We start from the raw sequence: 24914 nt of genomic DNA on the forward strand, positions 1-24914 counted from the left end.
ACCCAGCACTAATCCGCACTTGCCCTGGATGACAGAGCCCCCCACCAAGGTCTAGCGAGATGACGTCAGGGGCAAGAGTCATGCAAGAGGCGACACCACTTGGGTCGGGCCACTGGGAGAACGGGTTTCTCGTAAAGGCATCTCTTAAATTATGCAACGACCCAACAGCAGTTAAATGCAATATTTATTGCCTTGGCTTCGAACGAAAATGTTTAAAAGCCACAAACCAAAACATTTACAAAGCAAATAAATAATAAGTAAAGCAAACCGCTACGGGGAAGTCGAAGCAGTTTTTAAGTAGTACTTTTAAACAGTGTTATTGTGCTTCAAAAACAAGGAAAACACACAGAAGTACAGTCAGTACAAAAGAATAAACTCTCGAAATTTCTCCATGGGCAACTGTGGGACAAGGCATCCTTTCTATAGCCTACAACTTGTGCAGAGAGGCTTCTCTGACGTGACTCTAAAGAGGTCTTCCATTAGTCTTACTCCAGCTAAGCGAAACCAAGCCGTATATGTTCTATAAACAAAATAACAATATAACTATCATATATGATCGGAATAGCCCATCCAAATGCTGTTCTATAAACCAAAGCCCGAAAATCATCTGCTGGAATATGTTAATTGAATGCCTGACAGCACCACCCCAAAAATCTCTACTCTATCTCGTACTTTATGCACAAATAACTAAATATGTATTACAGCAGTTGGAAGCCCCGCCATGAAATACTTAAATATGTACCCAGCATCTATGTGATGTAGAAGAGAAGTCCCTCCCCCCCAAAAACATATAACCCAATCCCACCATGTAGTTAGGTACCTGGTGGAATGCCAGCCCGAAATTCCACCTGTATTCGTTGATGTTTGCGCGCACGAATGCGAATGCCTGAATAATAAATTAAGCAAATATTTTAATATTCATCATGCAATTAAAATAAGCTCCATCTCGCCCTAGCAGCCGGCAACAACTTTTTGGGTGTAGCCTAATATAATAAGCACAGGATCCTGGGGAAACGAAACCCAAAAAGTTTCGTGGAAAAAAATACATTTTGCGGAAATTAAGTTTGACTTTGACGAGGCAGAGGCAGGGGCAGAAGCAGGGGCAGATGTGTGGGGGGTGTGCGGTACGAGTGGGTACTAAGCCAGGGTATGTAGGTGTTGATTGCTTGAGTTTAATTTGTTAGAATTGCGTAAAGCATTAAAATGTTTGCCCGACTAATTACGCCAGAGCACACACACAGAAAGTGGAGGAGGGGCATGTGGCATGTCTCTCGCATGTCGTGGAAACTTTATCCTTGGCTAAATGCAATCTGTGCGCAAAAGTGCGAAAATTTTAAGAAAAACTTTTGCCAGAAAGACTCGTCTTCCAAGGTATGAGAGAGCTCAGAGATTGACATTGACAATATTACCTGAGAGACCCCTTCCTCCTAATACTGTACATCTGGCAGAGCCTAGAGGAAAAGTTATGTACTAACTAACGAGCTCAACGACAACACTCGACGCTTGTGAATGTCTTAATTAGAGAGAGAGGGAAGCACACGAAAGTCTCAGAAAGAGAGAAAAGGAGGGAAACAGAAGCTAGAGAAAGGGTGGTGGATACATTCAGAGGAGAAAGTGGGCTGTGCGAGCGAGCTGGATGGATGGATGGATGGATGGATGGATGGATGGATGGTGGAGAAGCAAACGACTGCCTTGTTGAGTATAGCAATTAAGGCGGCGGCAGTTGAGAGGGCGTGGGACTTGTATACCCCTTCCCTTGCCACCCCCCACAGAGAGCTCAACATACACATACATATACCCATATATATGTACATTCTAGAACGAAGCCCCCAAGCCCCAAAGTCAGACCCGTGGCCCCAGTCCGAGGCATCTGTTGGATGTGCACATGCAAAATTTAATTACGACCAAAGGATGAGTGCTTAATTATACGCAAACATTTAAGTTTACTGCTTTTTTCGCAACTAGATGAAAGGGGTGGTGGCAGGGGAGGGCAGAGGGGAAATAGAGGTGGCGGTGGGGGTTACTATGTATGTCTATGGCTGAGTGTTGTTTGCTCTCCTTGTTGTTCGTGTTTGAGTTTTCTCATCTCGTTTTTGCCGCTTGGACTTTTGCTTTTTTGACTTTAAGCTTAATTAGGGGCCATGGGCGTTGGGGGGTGGCTAAGGTAGGGGTATGGCTCCCTCTTTATGGGTATAAACTATTCATGGGTTGTTGGGAAAGCCGTAAAGTTCCTAAAGCTAAAAGGAATTTGGTTTTTTTTATCGATGAACTGAGAAATAATCGATTTTTTGAAAGTTTTTCATAAAGAAAATGAGCTGAAATTATAGCGAATAGATTTCACCAATTGCTAATATTTTCTGGCATCTAAAGCGTCGACAATTTTTACTTAATTCAAATCGTAATTCATATCAAAGCGGCCCGCTGAAAATAGCTAAAAATACGCAGCTGCCGCATTTAAAATTCTGTTTCAAGCGGCCAAACTGTTTTGCATTCTCCAACTACCAAAAAGTCATCAGAGAAAGCGGCGAAACCAACCTCGAAAAATCACGGCCGGCAGGCTAAGAGGAAGGCCCAAAAACATGACGAGATTAGAAGGCCAGAGAAATGGGATATTTGGGGAGTGAAAAAAAAAAACAAAATAAAAACAGCGCAACGCGAGGAGAATTAAAAGCGACAGCGGCCACGACGATTGTGGTCCTGGTGGCTCTGTGGTCGCGACTCGCGAGGCGAGGCATGCCCCAAAGACCATGCCGCTTTCCGACCAACTCGATTAGCATTTGGCAAGAGCCAGAGCCACAGATTTTTTGTGCCCACGCCAGGACCATGAAAATTATTAAATTTCAGACACATTTGTCTGGCCATATCCCCCGGGGACGGGACTGGCAGGTGCTGAGGGGCTTAATGTTAATTTGAACAGATGAAAATTGAATTTTTCCCATTTTCTAGCTCAAATTTCACATTCGAAATGGATTCGACGTCAACCCAATAAAAAAACGAGTTGATTAAACGCAATTATTTCTAATAAAAAAGTCTATTTATAATATTGCATAATTTTATTAATGGGGATGATAGGAATTTATCCATATATCTCTCTCTCCGCCGAATGTTTTGGCTCACTTATCAATTAAAATACTCAAATTGCATTAATTGTGGCCCCGGGAATGGGGAGGATCGCGTTTTTTATTTTGTATTTTGTTCCGAATTGCCTTGACATGCGACTAAGCGTAATATTTCATTCAATTAACAGACAACTGGGTGTTCGAATGTGCCCCCAGGCCCACTCGCTCTCTCTCTCTCCCAGCAAAAATATTTAGGTTTATTAATAATAATGCAATTACGCATAAAAATGTTTTAATTTATTTCAATTAAGCGTTAATTAAAACTCCGTCTGTTTGTTTATTTTTTCTGTTCTCTGTTGAATGTGCGCGTGGAAGCGAAATGCAAAGCAGTTGACAGTGTAAATGGGTGCAAGTGAACAGCGAGGTCTAATCAAGTAGTTTTTAAATGTAACCGAAACAACATTTAGAAACACAGAAGGGAAGTTCCTCATTACTCGCTCTCTCTCTCTTTCCCAGTGTGGCTTAGCGGCAGAGAGTGGGTTCAGTCATAGACCCCTTACCGTGATTCTTTTACTTATTTTAAGAGAACTTTTCTTATCCATTAACACATTCTCTTTTTATTTTCCACTTTCAGCAATTGCGGCTTTCGTCCGGTGCTGAGTGAACAGAGCGCCGTGGCAGCAGCGGCTGCAGCGGCGGCGGCACAACGTGGCACGAACCACCATCCACCGCTCTTCCTGCCGCCCCATCTGGCGGCGCAGTTCTCGCATCAGCCGCTCTTTCCGGGCCTCAAAGGTACGTTAATCGATCAAAAGTCAATCAGAGCACCCAACATAATCGAATAATCAGATTAGATGGGGAGCCGTGAGGCAGCTGCTCCTGCAAGAAGATAAATCAAAGTCAATCTTTCATCTTTTCATCAGGTTGCTCGCCCTTCCAGAGCCTGTGCTCTTGCTGCTCTCTGAAGCCGCCACAGTTGCCGCCCTCCTCCTCCTCGGGGGTGGCACCCTCGATGAGTGTCCCTGTGAGCAGCAGCTCGGCGGCCAGCTCCCCGGAATCGCCCAAGTCCAGCCAGGGATCGGGGAGCCATGATCCACGCTCCAACTCCGTGGCAGAGCTGCGGCGCAAGGCACAGGAGCACTCGGCGGCACTGCTGCAGTCGTTGCATGCCGCCGCAGCTGCGGGTCTGGCCTTTCCGGGCCTTCATTTGCCACCACTCTCCTTTGCCCATCATCCGGCCTTGGGACAGCACTCGCACTCGCACTCGCACTCCCATTCCGTGAATCACAACAACAACACGTTGAGGATGAAGCACGAGGCCCAGGACATGACCATGAACGGCATGGTGGCAAGTGGGGCAGCAGGAGGAGGACAAGGATCAGCCATTAGCTCATCCGCTGCGCTCTTGGATCTGGCCGAATCGGCAGTGGCATATCAACAGCATCAACAGCAGCAGCAGCACCACCAACAGCAACATGCAACGCTGTCACCCCCAACCACGCCCACACAACAGCAGCCGGCATCAGTGGGAGTGGCAGGTGGGGCAGGTTCCCCAGGATCCGGATCAGGATCAGGAGGGGCTTCTGTGAATGCCAAGAGTGAATAAAGAGGCGAGTGTGGGTGAAATTCGTGCAATTAAAATTAAAATTATTTAAATCTAAAGTTTAAATATTATTCTAAGCATTAGTTTTAACTCTAAGTTAAAGTAAACAAATACACAAAAAAACCACAACAAAAATAAATACAAAATAAAAATAATAAAGCACTTTGAAACAATACTTATAAAAACGATTAAAAGATACTTAGTTAGAGTAGAGTTATTGCTGCGAGAGAGACACAGAGAGAGAGAGAGATAGAAAGAGAGAGAACTATCTCCTCAGATAACCCCCTGATCTAAGCAGCAGACGATTCAAATGATTAACAAATATCAAATTAACAAGCATATATGCATATGAAAAATATATATATATAAAAAACAGACACACACACACACAATATATATACATACATATATACCACAATATATATATTATATATAGGAAAAATCAGATATATAGCCTAATCACAACAGAATCAGACACTAATTACTATAAGTCCATAAGCCAAGCCAATATTAATTGAAGTTTAACGAGTTTAATCATAAAGAGAAAACGCAATAAAGATGATCATATTAGGATACAAATCTTTCAAATTTATTCATATTACAGCTACTTATAGTGTGTCTTATGGGGTGTCCTAAAGCTTGCAGGTCTGTTCACATACTTTCTTGCTGTCGAACAGATTGTTGTTGCCGTGGCAGCCACTGTAGACGAACTGAAGGCACTCGTTGCTGTCCTTGCGATAGGTCCACATATTCTGCTGCGACTTACAGTTGCCCAATTTTCCAAACTCCTCTCCACAGACAGCTATAATACGAATCGAATGAGTGCCAAACCATCTGAGTATACTATATCTGCTATAACTTACGCGACTTGAGTGCGGCCAAGGCACTGGCCATCAGGCAGCAGAGCAGCAGCAGAAGAGCGAAAGATTTCATATTGATTCAAAATTCAAAACCTAAGACTGGAGATCTTTCTGAGGGACTGGCGAAAACCAACTGTTCGTCGAAGGCAGTCTATGGCGGCGTTTTATAGGTTCAAACCGGATCGCTTATCAGGCGGCCACCAGAGGGTCGTTTCGCTTCGCCTCACGATGTTTGTTCGAACGGTAAACAAAAACAAAAACAAAAACAACAAACCTTAAAATAATAGTGAAATTTATTGTTTTTGCAAAAAACACAACAAGCTTTGCTTTTCAGAGTTCAATATTTTGAGTGATTTTTTTGTTTAGGTGTTTTTCTGTCCATTTCTAGTCCTTGCATGCCTTTTCGCATTCCACTTGGGAGGAGAACTGATTCGCATTGCCGCCACAGCCGCCAAAGACAAACTCCGAGCAGGCATTCTTTTTGGCGTCATAGGTCCAGGCCGGCATATAGGCCATACAGGCAGCCCCATCCTGTGCCATGCCATCCTTCGAATGGGGTTGAGTACACATCTCTATCATCAGATATACATATCTCAGATATTAAACAGGTATATGTAGCACCCACGATTCTTACCAGGCTTGGCCTGCACCAATAAGCCACCGCTGGATAGGCTGCCGATCAGCAATCCAATGACTGCAATTCCGAGATACTTCATTCTAAATGCAACTCAAACTCAGGTCTGATCTTCTGCCTCAGGCCACATCATCACTTTATATAGACGAGTACCATATGGTGGCGACAGAACAAGACGTTTCTTATCGCGGAGAGAGTTTACTGGACTCTGACGAAATACACTTAGAAAGTCAGCAGATAGCTCATCTATTTTCGTATTTATGAGTAAAGATTTAAACCAAAGCAGAGATTATGCAATGCGACCTAAGTACATAGGATCTATATACATATGTGGCAGCACTAGACTTCTTGTGGTACATGCATCAAGAGATGCTCTATGAAAGTCAAACTAAACAAACATAAATATTTATCCAATAAAGATGAATTTATTATTATAGCATTAAAATCATAAACATTTCTTCACATTAAATCTACTTTTATGTAGAATGGGAAAGCTTTAAACCTTACAGGTCTGTTCACATATTTTCTTGCTATCAAAAAGATTGTTATTGCCATGGCAGCCACTGTACAAGAATTCAATGCATTCGTTTTTATCCTCGCGATAGGTCCACTTCGTGAGCGATGCCCTACACTCGCCAATCTTTCCAGACTCCTCTCCACAGACAGCTATAATACGAATCGAATGAGTCCCAAATCATCTGAATATACTACATCTTCTATAACTTACGCGACTTGAGTGTGGCCAAAGCACTTGCCATCAGGCCACAGAGCAGCAGCAGAAGAGTGAAATATTTCATATTGATTTTTTTAAGACTGCAGATCACTGGAGCACGGACGAACGATAACTGTGCTTTGAAGGCAGAGTCTGCTGGCCTTTTATAGGCCCCAATCCAAACCGGATTGCATATCAGGATCGCGGAGGGTTACATCGCTTTGCGATTATTGCTCAATGAAATAAACAGTGCAATTTATTGATTTTGAAAAGACACCAGCTTTACTTTCAGAGTTTAGTATTTGGTTTAATTTTGAGTTATTTTTTAAGCGGAAGAAATGTGTCTTTACCTACTGAAACTTCAAAAATAATCTTAAAACAAACAAACTTTTTTTCGCAACTGCTTAAAACCAAATACTATTTACTCTAAATAGCGCCAAAAGTATACCAAAATAATATAAATTAAAAACGAGACCGGAACATTCATGGCAAATGTTTGGGAAATTATTAGAGGCTGGGCCGGAAGAAACCGGAACTCTTATCAGCCCACGAGAGGGTCACTCCGATTAGCTGGCGTTGTTTGAGCTGGGATTTATAAAAACTTGAATTCTGGGATTGTAATAAAAATATGTATTTCCAAATAGACAATTATGTAGGAACGCAAGTAGCTGAAACAGGAACATTATCTATTATGAAAATTATAGGGGCTTTAATAGCATATTTAATTCTTAGTCCAATTAAAAAAAAAGAAATATATATAGAAATATATGTAGATGTTAACAAAATATGTTAGAATACAACTAAAAAAATAGCTACACGAATCAAAACAAATCTGATCTTAAATTATTATGGCTATATTGAAATATTTAAGTCCTCATATAGAGCCAAATGTACAAAAATTGGTCAGACTATTAAATCTACAAGGAAAAGAATAAAATCCTAACTCGAATGATGCTAATGTGGTTTTTGATGATGATATTTCAACTAGAGCTGTAGCACAAATGTATCAAAAATGCCAACAAAATTAACGAGTAAATATCACTTGTGGTATTTATTCCAAACACTTTGCCTCACAATCCTCCTTAGAGCCAAAACGATTGTCATTGCCACCACAGCCGCCATAGATGAACTTCACGCATTCTTTAGCCTTAGAATCAAAAGACCAGCTCGGGATGTAAGCCTCACAGGAAATGCGTCCGTCCCCATTGCGGGAATGCTCAAGGCCACAGACTTCTGTGGAAATCAAAGAATGAATGAGTTTTTGAGTCTAGAGAACTCTGCTGATCACCGACCATTTTTCAGGGCCAAAGAATTGGCCACCAAGACAGCGAGCACAGCCAGCAGCAGAAAGAACTTCATTATTGGAGGATGGGATGATCGTCTAGAGAGCTTCTCGTTCTAAGATTCAGAAAATAACTAAAGCTGGGAGTCTAACAGTCGAATAATATATACAAAAATTCTGTTGCTTATCTCACCGCTTCACAGCGATTAGTCGAGCAAACTGCTAAACAAAAATAAAACATTATTGGGAAATCTCCACAAAAATGTGCAATGCTTTGTGTAAATATTTGTGTCGATATTGCGCCTTAATGGATGTTTGCTTGGTATTTTTCAGCGAGTTTTTTACCGAGAACTCACTCTGTTTACCGATCGCCACAAACAAGGGGAAAGCCCCATAGCAGCCGCAACACTCGTGTGAATGATAATTGTATGATTATAATTAATAATTGCTTTAGCCAGACACAACAAAAGGCAGTCAGCTGATGATGAAAAGGTTTGGAAACTCATAATTAAGTGCATTTTCTGATGGCGAAAGGGTTCTGTCAACATAATGAATGACAATTGAAAACAATCTTGATCTGAATGGCTGTCAAAGAAAACATTTATCCAGTATTATTGACTCTTTTATTGCTGAAATTTACTCCATACATGTTGCCTCACATTCACGCTGGGATTCGAAGCGATTGTCGTTGCCACCGCAGCCTCCGTAAATGAAACGTGTGCACACCCTGTTCGCCGCATCATAAGACCATCTGCGCATCAGCGCCCTACACAATCCTTTTTGGGAGTGCGGAAGAGCACAGATATCTGCCGAAATCGAAGGATATTCTTCAGTTATAGAAAATAAGGAATCCTCAAGAAGACAGACCGTTTTTCATTGCTAAGGAACTGGCCGTAAGAGCAGCCAACACAACCAGGATCAGCAGGAACTTCATGATGCGATTGGGTTGTTAAGAACCTAAGGGACAAAAGTTAACTGAATTTTACTGAGACAAGAGTCGATCAATTTATACAAAATGATACGGCATACGTTTAACAGTTGTTGGCGCAACAGTACATCATATTACAATGGTAATTTGTATGGGACGGAAAACAATAAAGACCTCAAAAACATACTACTTTGAGTCGAGAAGCATTCTCTATTGAGAATAACCTAGTTTATGGCGAAATTGGGTTGCTAAATACACGTTTCCACTGTTTCAAAATACATTCATTGTGGAAACTTCCACTCATTTATTCAGCACTTTGATCCGCTCAAAACTTATTCCTTACACCACAGTTCACATCGAGCCTGAGATGAGAAACGATTTAAATTGCCACCGCAGCCGCCATAAGTGAACGGCACGCATTCCTTTCCATTGTAGGACCAACTGGGAATGTAGGCCAGACAGGCCTTAATTCCATCTCCATCTTTGGAACTTGGAAGTGCACAAATGACTGTCGAAATCAAAGGATATACTTCAGTTACAGGAAAGTGCGAAATCCCAAGAGGACAGACCGTGTTTTAGGCACAAGGAACTGGTCACAAACGTGGCAAACACAACCAACAGCAGCAAGAACTTCATTGAAAAGCGATTTTCGATAACTTCAACCTACCAGAGAGAAAGGTAAACTGAGCTAAAACTATGGAACAGTTGCACAACTTATACAAAATTCTTATGAATGTAAATCACCTAATAACCAAACCGTGAACCTTGACGAGCACCGTGTTGAATTGCGTTTAATGGTAGTTTGCATTTCATTAATATTCCGAACTCACACTATCGTAGGGAGAAATATCCATATATGCTTCCGTAATATGCTTCCGAAAATGTTCTTGAGATTCATACATCTTTCACACTTTTCTCTTCCAAAACAAAGTACCAACACGGAAGTAAGTTCCTCAAACAATTAAATTCAAACAAATCTTCGAGAATGATTCTCCTTTGATTCTAGCAGTATTCTCCAACGAGAATAACTTAGTTTTGGTCAAAATTGGATTGCTCAACAAGCCATAAATACACGGCTGGTCTTTTATGGTGTTATTTTGTTCATTGGGGAAAGTCCCACTCATTTATTTTTCATTTTAAGTCACTACAAAATTTATTCCAAACACTTAGCTTCACATTCAGCCTGAGAATTGAAGCGATTATCATTGCCACCGCATCCGCCATAAACGAACGCCTCGCATGTCCTTCCATTGTAGGACCAACTGGGAATGTAGGCCAGACAGGCCCTAACCCCATCTCCATTCTGGGAATATGGAAGTCCACAAATGGCTGTTGAAATCAAAGGATATACTTCAGTTATAGGACAGTAAGAAATCTCAGGAGGACAGACCGTTCTTCAGGCACAAGGAACTAGCCACAAAGGTGGCGAACACAACCAGCAGCAGCAGGAACTTCATTTTAATGTGATTATCGAGAACTTTAAGCTAACAGGGAGAAATGTAAACTGAGCTAAACCTAGGGAACAGTTGCACACTTTATACGAAATTACAATGAATGTAATCAGCCAACCCTTAACCTAGACGAGCGCCGTGTTGTAACGACTCGGTGTTCATTCTATTAATTCTCCGAACTCACATTATCATTGTGTGATCATTAGGGAGAAAAACTCATACTGTAATCTGATTCCGACAATGTTCACCAGAATCATTAATCTTACATGTTCATAAGGAAATTTTGATAGACTCAGTCTTCTCAATAAGGTCATCCAAGCTTAAAACAGTAGCCTCAGAAGAGTACGAGTACGGGTCTCACTAGGAAAGAGCAAGCGGTGGAGAGAGACACAGAGAGGCCGCGAGACGTAGGTGGAACTTATCTTCTTTATTCTGGTTGATCAGAACATTCTTTATATTTCGGGGTTTATAGATTTCTCTAAATGTAAAAAAAATAGGGGAACTATTATGTTTATATGAATTGTCTATTTTTCACAAATTTCACAATAGTTTTAGGGATTCTTTTTTGTCTTCCAAAACGAAAAGTTTCCTTAATTCTGAAAGCTTTCAATGTGGAATGTTTTTCCCAATAACGCAATGAATATATCCAAAGTAATCTAGTAATAACCATTCAAATTGTAATTCAATAAAACACTTTATTCTATTTCTAATATGTAAATCATATCAGAGTCGAAATGGGGTAGGGGATTAGTTATTCCTTGCACTTTTCCTCACATTCCGCTTGGCTGCCAAATTTATTATCGTTGCCACCGCAGCCGCCATAGACGAACTCCGAGCACTGATTGCTGTCGGCGTAGTAGCTCCACTTTGGCATGAACGCAGCGCACTTGATCAGACCATTACCATCGACGCCAGCCTCAAGCTCGCAGATGGCTAAAAAGGAGAACATTCAAGTTGGGAATGGCAATCTGTTTCGAATAGAATCTCTCCCTGTAGACTTACGATCCTTCAAGGCCAGGGTTAGGCCCAGCAGGGCAAATATCAGGCCGAAAATAGCAAGGAACTTCATTGTGGAATTGATTTTTTGAAAGTACAAACTCTTCCAGCTGCTGTGGAACGACGACTAATGCCCATCGAAGGTCTAACACCGAGCTATATACGCTTTCGCAGACTGGAACACGGGCTGCTTATCGATGTGCTCGTGAACCGCGAGGGTCATTAACAAGTGCTTGTTAAAATACTAAGTAAATATACATAGTTTGTATGTGTATTGTGGGTAGGTACTATATTTGTGTGGGGATGGGAGATGACTTAATTGCTTGGTCGGGAGGCCATTAATAAACCTATATACTATGCGCTAAATAAACTATAGTTTAGGCACTGCTACCGCCGCTCTCCGTAGTCACATCACTGTCGCTGCTCTGTGGTTCTGTGGTCGCAGAGATTTCAGTGACTGCCGCACGGCCCAGGCAGGCCTTCTCGCACAGATCCTTGCTCTCGAAGTTGTTTCCATTCCCGGCACATCCTCCATAGACGAACTCCTCGCAGGCCTGGGTATCCACATTGTAGGCATACCGATAGAATAGGGCAAAACAGCGTCCCGTCTCCTTGGGCTGATGACAATCCTCGGGAACATCCACAACTTTCTCTCCCGAAACAGAGTCCTGCTTCTCTACGACCACATCGGAGGGTGGGGCTGCGAGGGTGCTCACCAGGAGTAGGGCACTGGCGATGACCAGAATAAAGCTGTATCTGTAGCACATTTCGTTTCCGTTGGGCGACTGCGAATGACAACAGCACTGTGCCGTAACGAGGCTTAAATACCCCTCATACTCATATATCGTGGTGCGTCACCAGAGCCGCCAACACCCGCTCACGTACTCCATAGCTATTGCTCTTTTTGTGTGCCTTTTTTATATCGGATCGGATTGGAGTATTTGCCCAACTGATTCGTTGTCGCATGTAAATCACGGCACCGATGTCGCTCAGACGTCTCTGTCTGTTCCGAGAAACGTTCGCAGTGTCCAACCTTCGCTGCAGTTCAATGCTCCAGCCAATAGCCAACATATTAATAATGGCCCGGCTTTTGATATGCTAAGTATATAAAATCATATTCCGATACGAACAAACGAGTAGTTTCCGCAAAGCTCGATGATAGCTGCGATAGTCACGTAAAGAAGGCGGAACGGGGTGTGGTGTGAACCAATGGATCACCAGGTGATTATCAGGTGTTTTCACGTCTCACTAAGTGATTTATCAACTACGAACACGAAAGGGTTTGTGCTTATTTGTAGGCCCGACAAATTGCAAATAGATACGATGATTGTTCTTGGCGAAAGACTGAAACCTATAGTTCTTATAATATAAGTACGATGTAATCGATGTTTTAGTACTTGGGATTGTTATGTTTTATAACTCTTTCGACAACATTTATTAACTGAAATAATTTCTTCGCTCTATTTATTCCTTTGTTGTATCTATGCCTTTTCTCTATAAATCTCATATCCTATCTATAATTAATGGATCGATCGTCCATTGATCTTGATTCACTTTTTGATGAGGCAAGCATCCTCGCAGGTCTGACGGAAGCCCCAGCGATTGTCATTGCCCCGACAACCACCAAACTTGAAGGTCTGACACGAATTTGTATCCTTGTTGTAGTAGAATCGATCCAGACTCATGCGGCAGGGACCTGGGTCCAAGGGTTGCAGGCACTTGGGATCTGTTGTAGGATTAGGGGAATATTGGCTCTAAATTGTGTCATAGGAATATGAACGCCCAAACGAACCTTGCTGTTGTCGCTGCTGTTGGGGTTTCACTGTGGTCGGATTGGGAGCCTGATTTCCTACTGGATTTGGCTGTATCTGGGCTACTATTCCTGGACTATTGCTATTTTTGCTGGATGTGACTGCCGCCTGTGTCTGTTGCATCAGGCTGAACAAAAGAAGTGTCGCTCCAAAGCACAAAAACTGGGTCATCCGCATGATTTTGCCTTTGTCTGTGGTACTGATAACTGAACGTTAATAGCTGCAAATGTGAACTGAACTGAACGAAATGTTCTATATTCAGATTTTGAGCCGAGTTCAGTGCTGATTACACTGGTATAGGTTTAGATCTCTTCTCTCTCCCTCTCTCTCTCTCATTTTTGCTCTGTGCTAAGCTAAGCGAAGCGTTTAACTCAAATTGAGCAAGAAATATTAATTATGTGATTTATATAAATAGAGAGATTTACATATAGTTGATGATGTGCTGGCTCTCAGTCAGGTACAGTCGAAGGTTAGAGATGGAGGAAAAATCAAAAGGAACTAAAACTCAAATATGTATTGGGATTGTTCTGCAAAATGAGATAGTTTTCCAACAGCTCCCAAAAAAAACGTTTGCTTATATTTCATGTACAATCCATTAGTTTATTTCTTCTAAAATTGAAGAAACTCTGTTGAATGTTGAGCAAACAAAATTAAATCGGAAATGGAAATAGTCCCGGTGATTGCCCCGAAGTCTAGATTACTTAGAACTCCTTTCACTAAACGCGAAATAGGTTAAATAATAATAATGAAACCCCGGAATTTTCCAGTTGAAAAAAGATGTTACAATCTATTACGCTTTAAGCAGCCAGAATTTAACGACAGACAAATATTTTCGATTTCAAGATTAAGAGAACTGCTTATTTTTTTCCCTTTAGATTTTCCAAGAATATAAAAAATTCCCCGAATCGTTCAAGGTTGATACCGAGATGGAGATAAGGAATAAAATCAATAGCTGTGTTTTTTTGCCAATTATATATTCCCATCACAACTGAGTAGAATTTATCAGCTGATTGACAGATGAATAACCAATAAGCACTTGGAAAAAAGAAAGAAGATAACTTAGATGCTTGGGCACGTAGTGTAAGTGTTTCCCGAATGCGTTTGATTGGGCGTAGGTCTGGATAATGTGTCGTGTAATGTGGGTATAACAGCAACACATGAACTCTGCCATTAACATTAACATTAACTGCAACAATTTGCATAGCAAATTTCAAGTAAGGGACTCAAGTTGGACATGGCTAATGCTAGCTGAGACAAATATTATCTGTACGAGTATTGCACTCCGAGGGGCTCATTAAAATTGCATTGCCAATTGTCTGTACAGAAGAGAGTAAAGGACTATGACAGACATGCTCCAGCTGCAGCTCATCAGGGCTCAGGGCTCAGGGCTCAGGGCAGCAGTCATAATTAGAGACATATATTAGGGCCAAGACAAGATGGTCAACACTAAACGTTAGCAGGTGTTAATACATGGCGCAAATTCAATTATCGCTCAATGATGAGACATGGCATGGCCCTCCTTCCTGATGGGAGAGGGATCCGTAGAGGGAGTACTATTTATTCATTAGCTCACAAGGACAGTGAGAGTGAGGGGCCAGTGATGGAATGGACGGGAATGGAGTGGCCAAAATGTGACGCTCATGTGTGTATTAATGTCTGTCTGAGGTGACAATTCAGTTAACTGTTTAATTTACTTGAAATAATTGAAATGTCGCCCAGATGTTAATTGTCTCTCTCCCTCTATCTCTGAACTACGTTTAATTACTAAATTAGGGACTTGGACTAGAGAAAATGCCCTGTGCCAAAGCGGTATTTATTGCCTGATTCAATTAACTAGACCTTAAACGAGTGACGGCCAAAACAAAGTCCCCAGAGTCTCTCGATTACCATAGCCGTGGGGCGGAAACCCCAGAGATATCCAGTGAAAATGAGTGAAAGAGAGGTACACTGAGAGAAAGAAATAGAGGAAGAGCAAGCCAACGAGAGAGACATAGAGACAGAGAGAGCAAAAAACACTTTCAATTCTTATTCCTCTCTGAAGCTCAACCTCAACGTTGAAACCGAAACTCAAATTGAAACTGAAATTGAAATCTCGTTTCTCGCTGGTTGTCCACCAACATTGTCAATCTTTAGTACGTACATACATATATATGTATATATTCCATACAGATACACTTGTTATTTTGTATTGAGAGATTCGAATTGTTGTTGCCATTGATATGCGGAACATGTTTTTGTTGCCTTTTGCCGTCAAGTCTTTTTTACGTCATCTCTCTCTGTGCGAGCGGTGTTTATTATGAGAGCGATTGTAGGGTATATTCGTTTGGGAAGGCATAAAGGATGGTGATCTCTATAGATCGTATAGGTGAAAAACAGAAGAGACAGAATATAAGAGAAAAGGAATAGGACTATCTTATTCACATTCAATATATGATGTACCCAGTACTTTCAGAAAGCGAATTTAATTGATTGATCACATATCGATACAAAATAAGCATAGATTTATAATCACGTAACGTGAGGCTACCTTTTGAATACATTAAATTACCTAATAAGATTATCTAACGAAAAAGAGAGAATTCAATTTACTGAAGTCCCTTTTTAATCAAACAATAATGGAATAATACAATTTTCTAATCGATCGAATGAAGAACCTTTTACGAACTCAAACATACGCTTTTCGGAGAATTTTTTTACCTTGTTCTCACAATGCTATAGGAAAATACAGACTAATTGGCTTCAGACCACCAGAGTCTAAGCATCTTGCCAGCCGAGTAGGTAGCACCTTTGTTTCCACTGCCTAACCTTTCCACACTTAGCCATTAACTTGGTCAATGTTGAATGCTGGCAAAAAAACAAAGCATAAAAACATTTGAACGAATTTGTAAACACACAAATCGGCGGTGAGACAGACTGAGCCCCGTTTGATGCTCAGTGAGTTGCTGGCCAAAGAACGTGACGGTCGACTGAATGAGTGTCTGAGAGTGGATTCTCTTCCAAATAGATGACATGATGGATGCTCGGTGGCTCCTTGTGGGTCTGGGGTACTGGCTATTGCTGCAAGTGATCATCCCACTGCCACAGACAGATGCAGCCTCGAAGCGAGGTAGAAGAACCATTGAACAATATAATTTTTCTTACTAATTGTAATTAATTTATATAATCGTACAGTGAAATTGTGCCTGCAGCCAACGATCAGTGGAAGGTGCTTTGGCTATGTGGAGAGCTATGCCTACAATCCACTGAAGCGACAGTGCGAGCCCTTCATCTACGGCGGATGTGGCGGTAACGACAATCGCTTTACGAACAAGGCCGAGTGCGAGTTTAGCTGCCGTGATATTTAAATTTAGGTACGAGATACGAGTATTAATAACAACGCAAACAGAATTGTTTCAAACAAAAAATCCTTAACGTATATTCATTTTGTGGTTTCATTGCCACCAGATCGACTGCGCCACTTAACATGTTTTATGCTGTTGCATATCTTCTCGCAGTCCTCGAGAGTGGCGAAGAGCCGCTTGTTGCCGCAGCCCAAAAATCGGCAATGCTGCGTTTCCACATCAAAATAGATTCCCAAAGTGCTCGGCACACAGAGTCCATTCGTGCTGGGCTGCACCGTGCAGAGATCACCTAATCAGAAAATTATACAAAATTAGTTGGAACATTGTGGGAATATGCCTTCAGAAAATACTTACGGGAGCGTGCCTCGATTGGTTGGTCCTGGATCATTGTCAGGATCACACAGAGCCACACGGTTATCCTCAGTTGGCTGTTGGCTTTCATTTTGGGAATACTTTTGAATCGTGGATTGGAAGTATCCAAGTTATTGTACAGATTCTTTGAACCTTTTTAAACTCTCCTCCTGAAGAAGCTGATCAGATCTGATATTCCTTTTGGTTTAACTGTATACTTTTCCACTGTCAGCTCTGGCACAGTTGATACAGCTCTGTGGCCTCTGGTACAGTTTTACTCTCTCTGGTAATGGAAACACTGCCAATTCTGTTGTTTTTTAAGTCAAATGCGAGTACAAATGCGCAGCAGCCGCTCGTCGCCATATATAAGAGACCGAACGTAGTGTCTGTCGATTCTACAACGATTGGGATTTCAACCTCTAGTATATAGCTATTGCCGATGATCGACCGATCTAGACACGTCCGTCTGGCAATGTTTCGTATTTCGTTTTCTTGATTTCTGAATGGAATTGATGGGTTTTTTATACCCAAAAGGTCTGCAAAGTTCAGCTACAGTCCAAGAACCCAAGTCGAAAATTCAGACAACAACCAAGGGATTATCGTTCGGTTTTTTGCAATTTCTGTTTGCAGATATGAAATATTTTCCCTTCTCTAAGTGGTAGTGGTCCTTTCTGGACTTTGGCTGAGGTAATTTTGGAAATTTTTCGCAAGAGACACAAGAAAAAACGCAATTTCTATACCACACTTTTGGTCACTGACTGAAAGCTGGAGCGTCTGGCGCTTGGATTGTCGCGAACTCGACTCGAAACCTCGAACAAAAGCCACCAGAAGGCACACATATTTGTAATCAGGCCGCTTCTGCCGCCGTCGCTGCCGCAGCTGCTGCTTCTGCTGCTGCTGCTGCCACCGATAACTGATAAGGCCCAAAACGACATGACACTACGACGCGTCCAGCGCTTTTTGCATGTGATCAATAATGATGCTCATGATGTCGTCGATGAGGACGGGAACGAGGATTGACTTTCCGGCTAAAACTGGCGAGTGCCTGTTGCAGAAGGCCGAAATAATCATCGAGGTGCTCCCAACGAAAAAAAATACAACCAAGTGATAGGCCAAAAAGAGAAACAGACAAATCGAATTGGTGATACCCTAACTATACAGCTCATAGAACACATCAGATATCCCATATGAAAAGCCAATAGTGCTTAAAAAAAGAGTTCATAAAACATATATTCGGAAAATCCTAGTTCTCTAAACCACGAAATCCAGTGCCATGATGAAAACTAACTACAAAACAGTCCACTAATGTCAAAAATTAAGAAAGAGTTTACAGATTTCCAGCAAGAAAATGTAAGGAATGTTAGGAATGTAACTCCTCACTAAATATCGCTATTGGATGCACATCGTTCTTATCAAATGTTTCCAAATAGATACTCGTAGTCTTTTTAGATCTTCTCCCAAGCCGAACGCACTCCTTTGCTTATAGAGTACATACAATATAATGATCCTAGTCTTGTTCAATGTTCAAGCGACTTGTGCGAACTGTCAAGCCACATGCTACATAGCCAATAAATCCGATAGTGCTACAAAATAAATACAATTACCTCACGGGTCATAAGGGGGCAGAACAGAACATTCCCAGCATTTATAGATTACGGATTAGACGCAATTTGTTAGCTGTTCAGACGCTGACGCGGTGCTGATATTTTTTATTCAACAAACTCTCTCCGAATCGTAATCATCTCAACCTTCGTTCACATACAAATCCTTGTTGCGTCTAACGCCATGGACACAGGTGGCGACGCAGTCCTGGATATCGCCGAAGCTCTGGCCCGGCGTCGAGTGGCATGCCCCAATCGAGTACATCTGGCAGTCCAAGGTGGCGGGATCGTAGTAGAAGCCCTCGATCTGGATGGTGCAAATACCCAGAGACCGCGGCGGTGGCTGCTTACAAATATCTGACGAAGCACAGCAGAAGTTCATAAGAAATGTGGGTCGGAAATGGACCGACCCTCTTCCTCCCACTACTCACTCGGTATCACGGGCAGGCCTGGGGGCAAGAAACGTGCCTCTATGGGCTGTAGGCTGCCCAGCGACAGCAGCACCAGCCCCAGCACCAGCGATAGCCAGACCAACGCAGGCATACTTCGAGACATCTGGACAACGCGCGGGCAACTGAGTGAGTGAGTGAGTCGAGTCGCGATGCCTCGTCGGCTGATTCAACCCGTCGCGAGCTCCCAGCGATAAGAAAATGCCGCCCTATACGAGGGCCCAGCACAAATGCCATAAGTATTGCTTACTAAAGCAAAACATTCATCCTCATTGGCAAATATGGGATGAAAAGTTGAAAGATATTCACAATACGAGTATATCAGCTGCCGGATTACGATCCCAGGAAGATGGGATCTATTCAAGTGAAAAGAGAGTGGTCTAGAAACTAATTAAATATTTGCTTAATCAACATCCACAGGCTACATAGCAATACAACTGCTGTTTGTCCCTCGGTTTGTCTTTAGAATAACTTCTGCAGACAAGGTTTTTGTGGCGATCAGTAGCCATTCCAGTGAGCGATTAATATTAATATACAATATGTATGTCCCTTACCCAACACCAAGCGCTCTTTGATCACTCCCATACATCTATGGGATATACGATATCAAATATATATATCACAAGCGAGCTTAGACGTATATAAGATAAGATAATGGATACCAAAAAAGCGCTTCTGTTAACCGAAGCTTAGATCTAGACACAACAACCTTTCTTAACATTCGTTTCAGATCCAGTTTAAGAGTATACTGGAAATACCCGTACAATATATGTATGCCCTTTATGAAAAATCAAACCAAAATATATATAATCGTACCCTTTGATATACCAAGAAGATCTGAATTGTGGGAAACTATTATATAAGGGTATAGTGCCTATCTGTCGTTCTTAACCATATTTAGTTTTCTCATAAATCTGTTCTACTCTCTTCAGCCATTCTTTCCGTGACACGTGATTTCATTTTCAATATTTTAAAGTTTTTAATAAATTAGTTTAAGGCAGGGATTTGTAAATTCCAAGAGGGATATTCTAAAGCAGCTCATGCAGATGAACGTCTTTGCGTACAGCGTTGTTGAAGCCCTCCTTATAGCGATACCAAATTGGGCTCTTCACAATGGCATCGGTTTTGGCTAATACACAAAATTATCAATTTAAAAAAAATATATGCGAAACCACACGGGAAAATGACTTACCTTCATCTATTTGTTTAGCTGTGGATGTTTTGTGGGTAATGCGACCGAAAAAGTCTTTAGTGAGCTGAAAAAAAATTAAAATTATAAATATTAGGAATATTAGGATAGCACAAATAAACTTTATATCATATGAAAATTGAATAAAAACAAGCTAAAATATAAACTGTATGGCATTAGAACGAAAGCCAAGAAGCATTCGCAGCATAAAATACCCCACAAAGTCGCTTTCGTTTAAGATGGGCAATAAATGTTGGTTTGTCGTGATCCCACATTACGACTCCGATGACAATGCCGGTGGAATCCCCTTATGGGTTATTAGCTTTGCTGGGATTTGCCCAAAGAGGAAAATGTGAGAAAAGGAAGCTTTAAGAGGGGCATAAAGGTGAGCTCTCCTTGGGAAATGTATGCGAATGGTAGTCTCTTTGTTAACGTGGAAAATTTGCAAGTAAATTGCTGCTAAGTAAATGCAAGACATGTAAATCTTGATGGTGCATCCGAATCCTTGGACCCACCTGCTGTTTGGGGGCACTGCTGCGCACATTCGAAGCGGAAATTGGTTTCGGTTTCAATGTTTGCAAATGATTGGGCAGATGCGATGTGGCTGCGGTCTTAGCTGCCTGCTTCTTTGCGGCGGACGCTGCTGCTACTGCCGATGGCTCTCCTTCTTTGGGTGCCGCTCGACGGATGCGTGCCAGGGCCACTTCGCGGGCTAGTAGCTGGCGACCGAAGTAGGATACAGTGAGGCCAGGAAATCCTATCAAAAACATAGCCGAACAATTAAGAAGAGAAATTTCTTGATGTTGTCTTCATTATTAACCTGGAAATGCGATAAGTGCATCGAGATCGGGCTCTGGTTGAAACACATAATGTCCTTCCAGGGACTTGACCTGAACAAATGTCACGCCGAGATCCAGCATAACCTCAATGGTGTGATTCAAGTCTTGCAGTTCCCTGAAAGAAATAAAAGCGTTAATAAAAATATCTAAAAGATGGATCCAACAAAGGAGATAGACACTCACTTGGGGGACAGCAGCTTCACCGTCACCGAGCGCAATTGCGGCGACAAAATCCTCTTCAGCATGGGCACGGTATCCAGCAGCAGAATCCTGCCATGACCCACACCCACAGCGGAGGGGGTGACACCTTTGCGCAAGGCCTGAAAGATGTTGCGCTGTGTGGTGCTCTTCTGTGTGAACTGCAAAGAAGGAAATGTGGATTTTGTGGTGGCTTTGGCTTGTGTACACAGTGCGAAATCTATGCAGAACTCTCATTAATCTTGTGATTGCATTTGAGGCACATAATGGACAAGAAATTACATGGCTTGATTGTGTTGATTATGCACTTTCCAATGGTCCTTGCTGGGGATGTTTGCCCCAGCTAATGATGCCTGCATAATACATGAGCCTGCCTCAAAGGAGAGCCTGCTCGCCACTCGTCTTGCATTCAGCGATGAAAAGAAATAATGTGGCTCGGGGCCATGCAGTCATCATTTTTTTGCATCATCTTACCTCAAAGCCACGCGTGGGAAATGAAATTTTCGGCCAGGCCAGTGTGGCAAAGAGTAAATGCCAGACGACAAAACCGTACGGCAAATATGGATAGATACTGTAGTTCTGCTGCCTGCCGATCTGCTGCTGCAGTATGTCCGTAAAACAGAACCAATTCAAGGCCTCACAAACGCCCGTAAAATTTGGATCGGGCATCTTTTGCTGCAGATAGTTCTCGTACACGCCTTGAGTGAGTCTACCAGAATGGAAAGGGTATATTATGTCACTTTTATGGAGACAGAGAGAAGAGACGTTAATCGAACCTTTCGTAGTCCCCACTGGAATGGACCACATCCATAACATTGCGCACTCGCGTGGCCACGGACATGTTGGTCATTGTAACCAAAGCGGGCTCATCGCCAGTGCCATTAGTGTCCGTCTGCAGTTGTTTCTTGGGACGTTGTATCTGAAAATATTCTATGTAAAATCACGCTGAAAGGCATTGAAATGAAAAAAATTACTCTGAAAATGGAGTCCCACACAGTGAACAGACCCTGATGCCGATCCTTCTGTCCCAGGTTCTTGTTCAGTACATCCTGCAGCGTCAGACTCTGCTTTTGGGCACTAAAATGGGTATTGATTTAGCTAAAATGGGACTGAAAATATTGTTTGGGTGGCCTACTTGAAGAACTGCATGGAGGAGATGCAGCTGCGGACATCATTGCCCGACTTTTCAGCGAGCGTAATCAGTGATCCGAAGTCGGTTTTTAGCTGCTCTTTCTGGGCAATATTGCCCAACCTGTAAAGAGATCATCACCATCATCGATCGAAGAATAAGCTAATAAGCTTCTTACCGCTCGGCGAGACGGGCTGCATCAATGGGCGGGAAGGTGACCACAAAGGCTATCTGGCGGAGTGGCCGCAGGGCTGGATCGTAAATATCATTGCATATGCAGATAATGGGTCGTCGCAGGACATTGTGCTCCGATTTGGCCCCCTTGGCTTTCGCCTTGCTGTGGACATCATCGTTGACGAATTTGACCAGATATTCAATGGATTGACGTGGAGCACCATCGATTTCATCTGGAGGCAAAGAGGAAATGTTATGTAAAGTTAACATTGAAGGCACAAGATGGTTCGTACTCACCCAGAACTATGCAATTGGGTCGCTTGTCTGCATTTAGAACTGAGGACATTTGTGTGCCGTTCTCCAGGGCCAGTTTGAAAGCCTCTGGACTGCGATCGTCGGAGGCGTTGATCTCCCGCACATTGTAGCCGGCGTGCCGAGCAATGGTGTGGGCCAGCGTGGTCTTGCCCAGACCGGGGGGACCACAGAGCAAGGCCACCTTTTGCATTGGTCGTCCCATGGCATCCACATTCGTGTTGAGCGCTTGACGAGCCTTGCGCTGCCGCCAGCCGCCATTGGATTCGAATTTTCCCGTACGCTTGTTGAAGCTATTCAGCTGTGAATTGGCACCGCCACCACCACCTGCTGGTCCTCCGCCTCCGCCTGTGACTGCCTCCTGTTCCTGTTTGCTGTGAAAGGGTTTGCCAAAGACAACCTTGTCCCACATCTTTAGCCAGTAGAGCAGACTCCTGTTGGTCATTTCATCCGAGAGCAAGTCAATGTATTTCCTTGGCTTGTATTTGTCCACCCAGAGGCGTCCCGTTTCCGCAGTGACTGCAGTCGAAGGAGCAGCTATCGCTGGCTGTGTGTCAGGAGCCAGGCGACGAAGAACCTAAGGAAGGGACTGGTTATATCATTGATTTCCCAATGGAATCATCCAACTCACCAGCTCGTTGGCCTCCTGCCAGACTTTTTCTTTGGCCTCGCCCAGCAGACTGCCCACAACTGCGCCCCGAGCGCTGATCAGGTCCAGCTGCCGCTTCTCGTACTCTTCCGAGTGGAAACGCACGTAGATGCGCTCTAGATCGCTGCGTTGTATGGGCAGAAACGGCCAGTTTGGTATCTCGTACGAAAGATTCTTTCTTTGGAAATCGAGCAAGGCCTTCAGACGACTCACATCATCCTTGCGGATGGTCTTGGTCGACTCCTGCTTCTTGCGGCGCAGCTCCACGATCCTCTGAATGGCCTCGTTGTCACGCTGCTCCTCGGTACGTGCCTTTTTTACCAGCGGATCTTCGTAGGTCTCATGGAAGAGATCATCAATGTCGCCAAAGAGATCCCGCTCCAGACGCCGCTTGTTCACGCCACGCGTGCCCAGCTCTTGCAACTGCTGGGCGGCCGCATTGAGCAGAGGCACTGCCTCCGTTTCTTTGAATCCGTTGCTGGTGGGTAGAGTGGCATCCATTTCCTGTATGGCCGGCATGCGTTGAAATGGCGTGGAGCAGCCGCGTCCCACCGGCGGCCCTTTCGGCGTGCCAAAGAGTCGCCTATTCACTGGTCCACCGCCCGCACCGCCGCCTCCATCATCGTTCTCTATTTGAGTGGCCCCAAAGGTAATCTGCGACAGCTGCGGAGAGCCGAGGGTGGAGTTTTCAAGGCGCGAGACATCTTTGACTGCTTTTGTTTGCTTGGCCGCCGCTTGACGGGACGTGCTCGGCCCGTCGTACGCATCGTACTCGTGCGGCACATCCTCCAGCAACTCCAACTCATCCTGGTACTGCAGCTCAAACTCCTCGTCTTCATCGGGATACTGATTCATTCTTTGGCTCAAATCGCAAAATTATTTCGCAAAAATTCCAAAACAAGAGATTCCCGCCAAAACAAAATAAGCGAACAGCTGTTGCGCGCCCCAGGGCTGCACAAAAGTTACCTGTCGCCGCCGCTGTCAAGGTGTATTGAAAAAAGGTGAGTCATAAATGTATATATGTAGATATAGCATCTCGACGATTGGCATACAACATTGTGGAATGGAATTGGGTGTCGCGTGATTTGCCCTCCCACACATTAACCCATTAAAGACCAATGGGTGTTTAAGTACCCATGAAAACTAGGAAACTTAAAGAATTTTAGCGCCAAACTGGTCAAAGATATAGTAATAATTTTATTGATTTACAAGGACAATTTTCATACACCTATATTACCTAAATAGCTTCAGCAAATTATAATTGTGCAGTAACCAAGTCTAATGAAAATTTAAATAACAATTGGGTTTTTGTATGTACCGAAAATAACTGAAACTGGAGTACCAAC

The 24914-nt window shown here is 43.0% G+C and overlaps 14 protein-coding genes across 15 annotated transcripts in view; 2 read left to right on the top strand and 12 right to left on the bottom strand.

The window, feature by feature from the left end:
* LOC108164257 (homeobox protein aristaless) overlaps positions 1-5359 on the top strand; it is a 32018-nt gene extending 26659 nt beyond the window's left edge. Inside the window, exons 7-8 of the mRNA XM_017299897.2 lie at positions 3694-3854; positions 3983-5359. Coding sequence (XP_017155386.1) covers positions 3694-3854; positions 3983-4665 — 844 coding nt within the window. The 3' untranslated portion in view covers positions 4666-5359. The remainder of the gene's footprint in view (positions 1-3693; positions 3855-3982) is intronic.
* LOC108161502 (chymotrypsin inhibitor SCI-II) lies at positions 5226-5663 on the bottom strand. The gene is made up of 2 exons (XM_017295779.2): positions 5526-5663; positions 5226-5464 (listed from the first exon to the last, which is right to left on the bottom strand). Exons 1-2 carry the CDS (start codon positions 5593-5595, stop codon positions 5295-5297), a joined length of 240 nt encoding a protein of 79 aa, XP_017151268.1. The 5' UTR covers positions 5596-5663; the 3' UTR covers positions 5226-5294.
* A 134-nt stretch (positions 5664-5797) lies between these two features.
* On the bottom strand, positions 5798-6275 carry LOC108161618 (male accessory gland serine protease inhibitor). The gene is made up of 2 exons (XM_017295917.2): positions 6157-6275; positions 5798-6094 (listed from the first exon to the last, which is right to left on the bottom strand). Exons 1-2 carry the CDS (start codon positions 6236-6238, stop codon positions 5907-5909), a joined length of 270 nt encoding a protein of 89 aa, XP_017151406.1. The 5' UTR covers positions 6239-6275; the 3' UTR covers positions 5798-5906.
* Positions 6276-6559: 284 nt separating this feature from the next.
* On the bottom strand, positions 6560-7007 carry LOC108163882 (male accessory gland serine protease inhibitor-like). The gene is made up of 2 exons (XM_017299397.2): positions 6884-7007; positions 6560-6822 (listed from the first exon to the last, which is right to left on the bottom strand). The coding sequence occupies exons 1-2, from the start codon at positions 6951-6953 to the stop codon at positions 6653-6655; spliced, it is 240 nt and encodes a 79-aa protein (XP_017154886.1). The 5' UTR covers positions 6954-7007; the 3' UTR covers positions 6560-6652.
* Positions 7008-7828: 821 nt separating this feature from the next.
* On the bottom strand, positions 7829-8296 carry LOC108163877 (male accessory gland serine protease inhibitor-like). Its single transcript, XM_017299391.2, has 2 exons — positions 8161-8296; positions 7829-8101 (listed from the first exon to the last, which is right to left on the bottom strand). The coding sequence occupies exons 1-2, from the start codon at positions 8225-8227 to the stop codon at positions 7920-7922; spliced, it is 249 nt and encodes an 82-aa protein (XP_017154880.1). The 5' UTR covers positions 8228-8296; the 3' UTR covers positions 7829-7919.
* A 432-nt stretch (positions 8297-8728) lies between these two features.
* LOC108163881 (kunitz-type serine protease inhibitor 2-like) lies at positions 8729-9781 on the bottom strand. 2 transcript variants are annotated; one of them, XM_017299396.2, is made up of 3 exons: positions 9648-9781; positions 9018-9586; positions 8729-8956 (listed from the first exon to the last, which is right to left on the bottom strand). In XM_017299396.2, the coding sequence occupies exons 2-3, from the start codon at positions 9082-9084 to the stop codon at positions 8787-8789; spliced, it is 237 nt and encodes a 78-aa protein (XP_017154885.1). In that variant the 5' UTR covers positions 9085-9586; positions 9648-9781; the 3' UTR covers positions 8729-8786. The 2 variants fall into 2 exon arrangements, with proteins under 2 accessions (XP_017154885.1, XP_017154883.1); XM_017299394.2 differs by lacking the exon at positions 8729-8956 and having other exon boundaries at positions 9347-9586; positions 9648-9767.
* Positions 9782-10160: 379 nt separating this feature from the next.
* On the bottom strand, positions 10161-10588 carry LOC108163880 (male accessory gland serine protease inhibitor-like). The gene is made up of 2 exons (XM_017299393.2): positions 10469-10588; positions 10161-10407 (listed from the first exon to the last, which is right to left on the bottom strand). Exons 1-2 carry the CDS (start codon positions 10533-10535, stop codon positions 10232-10234), a joined length of 243 nt encoding a protein of 80 aa, XP_017154882.1. The 5' UTR covers positions 10536-10588; the 3' UTR covers positions 10161-10231.
* A 622-nt stretch (positions 10589-11210) lies between these two features.
* Positions 11211-11658, bottom strand: LOC108163879 (male accessory gland serine protease inhibitor-like). Its single transcript, XM_017299392.2, has 2 exons — positions 11532-11658; positions 11211-11462 (listed from the first exon to the last, which is right to left on the bottom strand). Exons 1-2 carry the CDS (start codon positions 11596-11598, stop codon positions 11281-11283), a joined length of 249 nt encoding a protein of 82 aa, XP_017154881.1. The 5' UTR covers positions 11599-11658; the 3' UTR covers positions 11211-11280.
* Positions 11659-11795: 137 nt separating this feature from the next.
* On the bottom strand, positions 11796-12328 carry LOC108163875 (kunitz-type protease inhibitor 3). The gene has a single exon (XM_017299389.2). The coding sequence runs from the start codon at positions 12290-12292 to the stop codon at positions 11903-11905; it is 390 nt and encodes a 129-aa protein (XP_017154878.1). The 5' UTR covers positions 12293-12328; the 3' UTR covers positions 11796-11902.
* Positions 12329-12922: 594 nt separating this feature from the next.
* On the bottom strand, positions 12923-13580 carry LOC108163876 (kunitz-type U1-aranetoxin-Av1a). Its single transcript, XM_017299390.2, has 2 exons — positions 13318-13580; positions 12923-13251 (listed from the first exon to the last, which is right to left on the bottom strand). Exons 1-2 carry the CDS (start codon positions 13511-13513, stop codon positions 13076-13078), a joined length of 372 nt encoding a protein of 123 aa, XP_017154879.1. The 5' UTR covers positions 13514-13580; the 3' UTR covers positions 12923-13075.
* Positions 13581-16079: 2499 nt separating this feature from the next.
* LOC108162987 (chymotrypsin inhibitor SCI-I) lies at positions 16080-16751 on the top strand. Its single transcript, XM_017297995.2, has 2 exons — positions 16080-16442; positions 16508-16751. Exons 1-2 carry the CDS (start codon positions 16346-16348, stop codon positions 16678-16680), a joined length of 270 nt encoding a protein of 89 aa, XP_017153484.1. The 5' UTR covers positions 16080-16345; the 3' UTR covers positions 16681-16751.
* LOC108162986 lies at positions 16724-17842 on the bottom strand. The gene is made up of 2 exons (XM_017297994.2): positions 17032-17842; positions 16724-16966 (listed from the first exon to the last, which is right to left on the bottom strand). The coding sequence occupies exons 1-2, from the start codon at positions 17117-17119 to the stop codon at positions 16755-16757; spliced, it is 300 nt and encodes a 99-aa protein (XP_017153483.1). The 5' UTR covers positions 17120-17842; the 3' UTR covers positions 16724-16754.
* An 845-nt stretch (positions 17843-18687) lies between these two features.
* LOC108162985 lies at positions 18688-19227 on the bottom strand. The gene is made up of 2 exons (XM_017297992.2): positions 19061-19227; positions 18688-18986 (listed from the first exon to the last, which is right to left on the bottom strand). The coding sequence occupies exons 1-2, from the start codon at positions 19182-19184 to the stop codon at positions 18772-18774; spliced, it is 339 nt and encodes a 112-aa protein (XP_017153481.1). The 5' UTR covers positions 19185-19227; the 3' UTR covers positions 18688-18771.
* A 93-nt stretch (positions 19228-19320) lies between these two features.
* LOC108162982 (chromosome transmission fidelity protein 18 homolog) lies at positions 19321-24533 on the bottom strand. The gene is made up of 12 exons (XM_017297988.2): positions 23551-24533; positions 22905-23496; positions 22612-22840; positions 22440-22556; positions 22279-22381; positions 22081-22223; positions 21779-22013; positions 21290-21465; positions 21088-21221; positions 20783-21024; positions 20271-20334; positions 19321-20207 (listed from the first exon to the last, which is right to left on the bottom strand). Exons 1-12 carry the CDS (start codon positions 24421-24423, stop codon positions 20107-20109), a joined length of 3009 nt encoding a protein of 1002 aa, XP_017153477.1. The 5' UTR covers positions 24424-24533; the 3' UTR covers positions 19321-20106.
* Between the last annotated feature and the right edge of the window lie 381 nt (positions 24534-24914).

This window comes from Drosophila miranda, chromosome 4, assembly GCF_003369915.1.
Source record: "Drosophila miranda strain MSH22 chromosome 4, D.miranda_PacBio2.1, whole genome shotgun sequence".
Taxonomy (NCBI): Eukaryota; Metazoa; Arthropoda; class Insecta; order Diptera; family Drosophilidae; genus Drosophila; species Drosophila miranda.